The sequence below is a fragment of the Sorex fumeus genome, unplaced genomic scaffold (genome assembly GCF_029834395.1).
Source record: "Sorex fumeus unplaced genomic scaffold, SorFum_2.1 ptg000046l, whole genome shotgun sequence".
NCBI lineage: Eukaryota > Metazoa > Chordata > Mammalia > Eulipotyphla > Soricidae > Sorex > Sorex fumeus.
Window position 1 is genome coordinate 4,425,134 of NW_026606103.1, and position 8,565 is coordinate 4,433,698.

Consider the following 8,565-nt stretch of genomic DNA (forward strand, 5'->3'; position numbering starts at 1 on the left):
CAAGTTACCGAAACAGGGTTTTCTCTCTGTTGGGATCGGGAGTTCCCTAGCCCTGGGAGGCGCGGAGAGACCAGATAGACACAATTCCTGCAGGAGTAAAAACGGGGTTTATTTAGACCAGCATGCTGGGGCTCCGCAGCATACCCCAAAATCGGACAGTGGCTGAGAGCCCCGAGCTTCTTCAAAGGGGGTCTTATATAGGCTCTCATCAACCGTTACAACAAAACCTGCGCATTCCAAGGATCATATATTCAAAAGTCAGTAGTTACATACATCAATTGTCAGTGGTGCAAGCAAGGTTATAGCCGGAATCATTAAGCCTTTAGTGAGACAATACGTTCCAGGAATGGGCAATTTTCCCCAACCACCCGCATCCTGCATCCTGAGCTATCCTTTACCCAAGTCTGCGGGGTGCTTTAGTGAGACAATCCATTCCAGGATCGGGCAATTTCCCCCAACCACCCGCATCCTGAGTTGTCCTTTACCCAAGTCTGCAGGGTGCTTTAGTGAGACAATACATTCCAGGAACAGTAAATACACCTGAATCCTGTCAGAGAGGAGCCAAGCAGTTTTACAGAAAACAATGTTACAAGTTAGCTGAAGCACAAGCAGTTTTACAGAAAGCAATGTTGCAAGTTAGCTGAAGCACAAGCAGTTTTACAGAAAGCAATGTTGCAAGTTAGCTGAGGCACACAAAAATTTGATGCCCTAGCATGGATTCTTTCATTCCCCACTTCTTTCAATGAGCATCTCTAATCCTAGAGATTGAGGGGAGTTTGGGGCCTTATTCAAGGACCTATGGTTGAGAGTGGCTTTCCTCAGTGGGTGACAGAGCTTGATACTGCTGCCTCAGAACCAGGAGGTGAACAGAATTGATGCGTTCTCTAACAAAATTCACCAGCCGATTCAAGATGTAGGGCCCCAGGGTCATCATGATTAAAAGGATCAGGAGGGGGCCAGCCAAGGCCGAGAGGAGAGTGGCTAGCCATGGGGACTGATTGAACCATGACTCAAACCAGCCTTCCCTAGCTTCCCTTTCCCTTCTACGCTGTTCGAGGCCTTCACGAAGTTTTGCCATGGAGTCCCTAACCACCCCCGTGTGGTCTGCGTAAAAACAACATTCTTCCCCCAGGGCCGCACAGAGCCCACCATTCTTGAAGTAACAAATCTAGCCCTCTCAGGTTTTGGAGAACTACCTCTGACAAAGAGGTTAGGGATTTCTCTAGGTGGCTAATAGATTTTTCTATGCGATCTAGGTCCTCATCTATGGCTGCTCTGAGGGAGGAGAGACCCGAGTGCTGGGTGGCCAGGGAGGCAATTCCTGTGCCAGCCCCTGCCAGACCTACCCCGACCAGGGTGGCGATAGTAAAGGTGGAGATAGGCTCCCTTCGAGTCCGGAGTGGTCTTTCAGGTGGGCTGAACCAATAATCAATGGGGGTCTCAGCGGTGTGGTATATGATCCTGGGTACCACAATTACCATGAGGCAGAATTCTAGGGCAGCATTGAAAACTGATCCTGCCAGGTGTGGGGTGAGCCCGGAAAGAGAACACGCCCACCAGGCCCCGGTGACTGGCGATATCCAGACAGAGCTATTCCATCCCGGGCTGGCTATGATCTGAGCACACAGCATCTGTTTTCCTCGTGGGACTGTGCCTACACAAGTCCCTTGACCGCTGATCTGGGTTATAGTTAAACCTTGGCGGGCGCGGGGAACCCAGCCGGAAGGTGCTGTGCAGCTGATGTTGTATGAGGCATTAACACCAATAGCCTCATAAAAGGGTGGGGCAGGGCTGTAACAGAGCCAGCAGGCCTCGGTCAGGTTAGGGGCTGTGGTATTTAAGGCCCGATAAGCGGCTAGTATGAGATCTCTGAGAGGGTTATGGGATGGACTGGGGGTATAGGTAGGCGGAACCTGAGTTTGGGGAGGACTGGGGACAGCTGCATGAGGTGATATAGCAGGGGCTCCGTAGTCTACTGCGGGCTGGCGGGTCTCAAGGGCCCGGTTAGGCCCAATTGTTTCTTGTACAGGCTCTATCCTAAGGAGGATTTGGAGGATGATGCCGTGCCACGGTCTAGTATATAGCATCAAACCCCAATTAAGGCCATTTACCCAGCGCCCCTCTCTTTTCCCTTGGTCGGTAAAAGAAATCTTGACCTGGATCATATTATTATGATATTGGGCACCCTGCGGAGTGTAGCGCACGGGCACCGCAAACTGGACCTTAATGAGGTCAGGAGTCACTGCCCACTTCCAGTAGCCATCATTAGAGTCTACACAATCCCAGATAGCACAGTAATAAGATTCTGGCCCACCACATGTGTTCCTCCATTCCCTGGGTCTGAACCCTGGGCATGTAAAGAACCCGTTGCACCTTATAGAGACTCTAGCCTGTGGTTTGTTTCTCGCACCCTTAAAATACGGCAACGCATCTTCTAATGAGAAATACAGATCAGGAAAACATTGATTAAGGGGCGTAGCATTACAGACCGTGGTGTTCCAAACTTCATAGTTTTCTCCGCTTCGGATGACCCAAGTCTGCTTGAACGGTTGGTGAGGGTTGTCCGCGGGTTGTGCCTGGGGGGTGACGGCGAGCAGGATCATCAGGAACTGGAGGAATGATTGAGTGCGCCGCTCCCGTGTCCAGAAGCACCTCGCGCCAACCAGAGCTTGAGGGGATCCGAAGGGTGACGCCGCACGATCCATTGGTCAGCGGGACTTGGATGGGCTGAAGATCTGGCATCAAGGGCAGGGGCAGGCTTGAGATGGCTGCTGTGGATCCACGTAGAAATCCCGTCAACCTTGACTGCGGTAGGGGTGGTGAGGAGGACAAGATAGGGTCCTTTCCACCTGGGTTCAAGATTCCGGGCTTGATGCCTTCTCACGTACACCCAATCGCCTACAGAATAGGGGTGGGGGGAGACAGAGCCTGGGCGATACTGATCAGAAAGTCCCTTCCATATGTGGCGCTGAATAGCCTCTAGCGCTTTAAGCCTGGGCATTAGCTGAGCCGAGGTTTCAGGTAACACTCCCAGTCCGTGCTCAGTCATGGTTTTAAGAGGTGGGGGCCCCCCGTAGAGTATCTCATAAGGGGTGAGATTGTTACGAGAAAGGGAAGGTGTATTTCGAGCGCGGAAGAGAGCGTAGGGTAAGAGCATCGTCCAATCTTTAACGCCAGTCTCTAATGCTAATTTTGTTAAGGTCTCCTTAATTGTTCTATTCATTCTCTCTACCTGTCCTGAGCTCTGGGGCCTATAGGCACAATGTAACTTCCAATCAAACCCCAAAGTCCTGGCCAGTCCCTGACTTACCTGGGCCACGAAAGCGGGACCGTTGTCGGAACCTATTACCTTAGGAAGTCCGAAGCGGGGAAAGATTTCTTCGAGGAGCTTTTGGGCCACCACCAGGGCGGTTTCCTTCTTCGTGGGGAAGGCTTCAGGCCACCCTGAAAAGGTATCTATGAAAACTAGCAGATACTTATTTCCATACCTGGCAGGAGATACTTCAGTAAAGTCCACTTCCCAGTATGTGCCAGGGCGGTCTCCTCGCAGACTTTCGCCCTGCGTTCCCTCAGTCCTTCGGGCATTCACCAACGCACAGGCTTCACAGGAAGCGACAATGTCTCGAGCTAGTTCTTTTGCCCGCCCTGGGGCAAGGGTGGGTAGCTCTTGATCCTTTAATAGTTCCAGTAGCACTCTGGTTCCTAAGTGGGTCAGGCGATGGGTGAATAGAAGGAACTCAGTTACCTTACTTTCGGCCTCATCATGTTCTCCAGCTTGCGGCAGGGTAGTTGTCAGGATATCTGCTGCTGGGATCTCCTGGAGAGCGGCCGCCCGCGCTTCTTCATCTGCCAGCCGGTTCCCGACCGCTATGGGATCGTCCCCCTTCTGGTGTCCAGGACAGTGTATGATAGCCAGGGCCCGCGGTAAATGGACAGCTTCAAGGAGATTAAGGATCTCGGCTTTGTTCTTGATGTCCTTGCCGGCGGAGGTCAGAAGGCCTCGCTGCCGGCAGATGGCGCCATGCACATGGGCCGTAGCAAAAGCATAGCGACTGTCCGTGTAAATGTTCACCCTTTTACCTTTCGCGAGCTCCAGTGCCTTGGTCAGGGCTATGAGTTCTGCTTTTTGCGCTGATGTTCCTGGTGGCAGAGGTGCTGTCCAGATCTTCCCTGTGGTTCCCACCACGGCTGCCCCGGCTCTCCTCTCCCCTTGCTGGAGAAAACTGCTGCCATCGGTAAAGAAAGTGTAATCTGCCTGCGGCAGGGGCGAGTCTTTTAGGTCAGACCGGACCCCAGTCTCCTCAGCCAAGATTTCTTGGCATGAGTGAAGAACATCTTGCCCATCCTCCACGGGGAGTAGAGTGGCAGGGTTAAGAGTAGCCGGATTGCCGAAGAAGACCCGTTCCTTATCTAGCAGGAGGCTTTGATAGTGAGTGATGCGAGCATTAGAGAGCCATCGGTCAGGGGGCTGCCTAATCACACTCTCGAGGGTGTGTGGAGCAACCAGAGTCACTTTTTGCCCTAGCGTGAGCTTGTCAGCATCTTTGAGCAGGAGAGCCGCCGCGGCAATAACCTTGAGGCATCGTGGCCATCCCGCGGCTACCGCATCTAGTCTCTTAGATAGATAGGCAACAGGGCGTTTCCATGGTCCCAAGGTTTGGGTCAGCACTCCTCTTGCCACTCCGCCTTTCTCTTCTATATACAGAGTAAAGGGCTTGCTAACATCAGGTAAGGCGAGCGCCGGAGCACTGAGAAGGGCCTGCTTGAGTTTATCAAAGGCCTCTTGTTGTTCTCTCCCCCACTCATAAGGAGTGTCTTTTTTAGTCAGGGGATATAGGGGAGCTGCCAAGTTGGCAAAGCCGGGGATCCAGAGACGACAGAACCCGGCCGTTCCCAGGAACTCCCTCAATTCCTTCCGTGTTTGTGGCGGGGGTATCTGGGTCACAGTCCTTTTCCGGGCCTCCGTGAGCCAACGCTTCCCGCCCTTAATCTTGTAGCCCAGGAATATTACCTCATTCCTGCAGAGCTGCGCTTTCTTTGCTGAGGCTCAGTATCCCAGGGAGGCAAGGGTCTTCAGGAGGGCCTTGGTTCCTTTTTCGCACTCGCCTTGGGTTTCAGCTGCTAGTAAAAGATCATCCACATACTGGAGCAATGTTAAAGTCTTATGAGTGGCACGGAAAGACTGTAGGTCCTTGTGCAGGGCCTCATCAAACAGTGTAGGGAAGTTCCGGAAGCCCTGTGGAAGCCTGGTCCAAGTCAGCTGCCCCGAGATTCCCATATCAGGGTCGCTCCATTCAAAGGCAAACAGGGGCTGGCTATCTGGGTGTAGTCGTAGACAAAAGAAGGCATCCTTAAGGTCCAATACAGAATACCAAGTCCTGGTGGGGCTGAGGGTGCTTAGTAAATTATAGGGGTTGGGCACCGTGGGATGAACAATCTCTACTCGGGCATTTACTTCCCGCAGGTCTTGGACTGGGCGATAGTCATTGGTGCCAGGTTTCCGAACAGGAAGCAGTGGCGTGTTCCATGGGGACCTACAAGGCTTCAACACCCCTAGTTGCAGTAATTTGATTATGTGGGGCTTTATGCCTTCCTTGGCTTCTAAGCTCATAGGATACTGTTTAACCTGAACAGGTGTGGCCGAAGTTTTTAATGAGACTACTATGGGTGGTTGGGCTGTGGCCAGCCCTAACCCCGCTGTTTCTGCCCAGGCCTCCGGAAACTCTTGTATCCAGTCCTCGACACCTTGGGTCTTTTCTAAAGGTTCCTCAAAAAGTTTATATTCATCATCTAAGCTTAGAGTCAGGGTCTTTAGTACCGGTGGGGTGGTTCCTTCTGCAGCCCTCACAATTGGATTGAGGAACTCGACCAGAGGGCCTGATTCAGTAAAGGTAATTCTTGCCCGTAATTTAGTTAACAGGTCCCGTCCCAATAGTGGGGCAGGACAGTCGGGTAAGACCAAGAATGAATGGTGGACCCTTCCATTTCCCAAGTCCACTGTTCTCTGAGTAGTCCATGGTCGGAATCGGCTCCCGTTTGCTCCCCTCACTAGGGCGCGCTTGTGTGAAAGAGGTCCCAGTGGTTGTTGGAGAACAGAATGGACCGCGCCAGTGTCTATCTCAAAGTTTATAGGAGTCCCCTCCACCTTAAAGTTTACCCTGAGCTCGGGGAGAGGGTCCGAGCCCCGTCCCCCCTAGTCCTCATCCAGTGCCAGCACCTCAGTGGGAAGAGGGCCCAGGCGCGTACCTCTGTTCTTCTTCTTCTTGGGGCAATCCTTGGCCCAGTGACCTCTCTCTCTACAAAAGGCGCATTGGTCTGAGGCCAGTTTAGGCTTATTTCCCGTGCGCGGGCCCAGGTTTCCTCTACTATCTCCCTGAAATGCCCTATCCTGTACTACCACAGCGGCCAGGACCTTAGTCATTTCCCTGCTCCTTCTTCTGTCTCGTTCTTTCTCCTCTTCCTCTCTCTCTCTCTCTCTCTCTCTCTCTCTCTCTCTCTCTCTTCTTTCCTCCTTCTCCTCTTGCGTTTCCCTTTTATTAAAGACCTTGTTAGCCTCTGTCACTAAGTCCCGAAGAGACATATCCTGTAATCCCTCCATTCTTTGCAACTTTCTTCTGATATCAGTAGCAGACTGACCTATAAAGGCCATGGCTACTGAGGCCTGATGCTCCTCTGACGTAGGGTCAAAGGGATTATACTGTCGGTAAGCTTCAAACAGCCTTTCTAGAAATAAGGAGGGGCTCTCGTCTGGTCCCTGTATCACTCCTCTTACCTTGGCCAAATTGGTAGGCTTTCGCCCTGCTTCCCGGAGACCCGCAGCTAGAGTCTGGCGATAAATTTGGAGATGTCTCCTACCTTCCGGTGAATTAGGGTTCCACTCAGGTCGTTTCAAGGGGGAGTATTCGTCAATGAGGTTCTGCAGTATGGTGGGTTGCCCGTCGGGTCCCGGCACATGTTTGCGAGCGTTGGTAAGGACGGCTTCCTTCTCTGCTGTAGTTAGCAGAGCAGTGAGGAGCTGCTGACAATCGTCCCAAGTGGGGCTATGTGAATTCATGACAGAGATGATGAGGTCAGTCAATCGGGTGGGGTCTTCCGAAAAAGGAGGGTTAAAGTTCTTCCAATTAAAGAGATCGGAAGTGGAGAAAGGCCAATACTGAAGGTAAGGCATCCGACCTCCCTGCCCATCGGGGATTTCTGTGCCGTAGGCTCGTAAGGGGAGGATAACTGCCTCGGCCTCAGTGGGGGGCCCTTCTCCCGCCCGGGCCTCCCGCCTTCTGGTTCTGAATGCTGGCCCGGGGGAGGCATTAGAGAACTCAGGGTTCAGGGGCGGAGCAGAGGTGTCAGGGGAACTTAGAGTGGGAGGCAGAGGTATAGGGGGAAGAGAAGACTGAGTAGCAGGTGCTGGCAATTGCAGGTAGGGCAGCGGTTCATCAAAAAGAAGGAGGTCCTGGGACTCTGGGAGGAGAGGTTTAGAGTTGTCAACATGGGCCGGAAGGGTGAGAGCTGGGGGTGGAGTGGTAGGGAGAGGGGTCAGTGCCGCCAGAGGAACCTGAAAGGACTTGACCCAGGGAGGGGGATGTTCGCATAGATCTTGCCAGACCAAAATGTAAGGCTCCTGGTCCGGGTGTCCTCGAGGGGCTGGCCGGTAGATGGCTCCCTTGACCTGGAGAACTGTTGGTAGGTGAAAGGATCCCTCAGAGGGCCAGCCAACCTGGAATGTTGGCCACTCTGCGGAACAAAAGGTCTGCCATTTGGCCTTTTTAATAATCAGAGAAAGATTCCGAGCACGAGAGTGGACCTCTGACCAGTGGAAGAGGGTGAGTGAGAGGGGAGTAGACAGAGATTGTCCCATGGTTCCAAAGACGGTGTCTCGGTAGAGAAAAAGGACAAGCGTGATCCAACCTACGAAAAAGAATGACGCAAGCGCAAGGCCTTTTGGAGAGGAAAGAAGAATAGAGAAGTAATAGAGCGGCCGATGATTTCTTCTTTGGCACACCAGATGCAGCCTCTCCGAGGCTACCACAAAAGAGGCCTCCAGGCGTCCCTGGCCCTCATCCACCTCCGGGGCGTCCCCCAGGGCTGCGGCTCGTGTCTATTCCCGACACGTCTGTCAGACACAAGGCTCACACACACAACAGTGTGCTGCACACCACTGTCACTGTGCTGCACACCACTGTGCTTGTGCCACCGATCGGTTAAAATGGTACCGGAGAAACAAAGAGAAAGAAAGAGGCGCCTTAACTTACCCCGCGGCTCAATCCGGCGTCCCTGGGGCAGGGTCCTCGGTGATCTCGGTGGAACCTCCAAATGTTGGGATCAGGAGTTCCCTAGCCCTGGGAGGCGCGGAGAGACCAGATAGACACAATTCCTGCAGGAGTAAAAACGGGGTTTATTTAGACCAGCATGCTGGGGCTCCGCAGCATACCCCAAAATCGGGCAGTGGCTGAGAGCCCCGAGCTTCTTCAAAGGGGGTCTTATATAGGCTCTCATCAACCATTACAACAAAACCTGCGCATTCCAAGGATCATAGATTCAAAAGTCAGTAGTTACATACATTGATTGTCA

General features: G+C 52.8%; 1 protein-coding gene across 1 annotated transcript; it reads right to left on the minus strand.

Moving 5' to 3' along the window:
- Positions 1 to 2,602: 2,602 nt before the first annotated feature.
- On the minus strand, positions 2,603 to 7,852 carry LOC130031210 (uncharacterized). The gene is given in 2 exon segments (XM_056122477.1): positions 2,603 to 5,809; positions 5,849 to 7,852. Coding segments are annotated over 2 exon segments (5,211 nt in total).
- Positions 7,853 to 8,565: the final 713 nt, after the last annotated feature.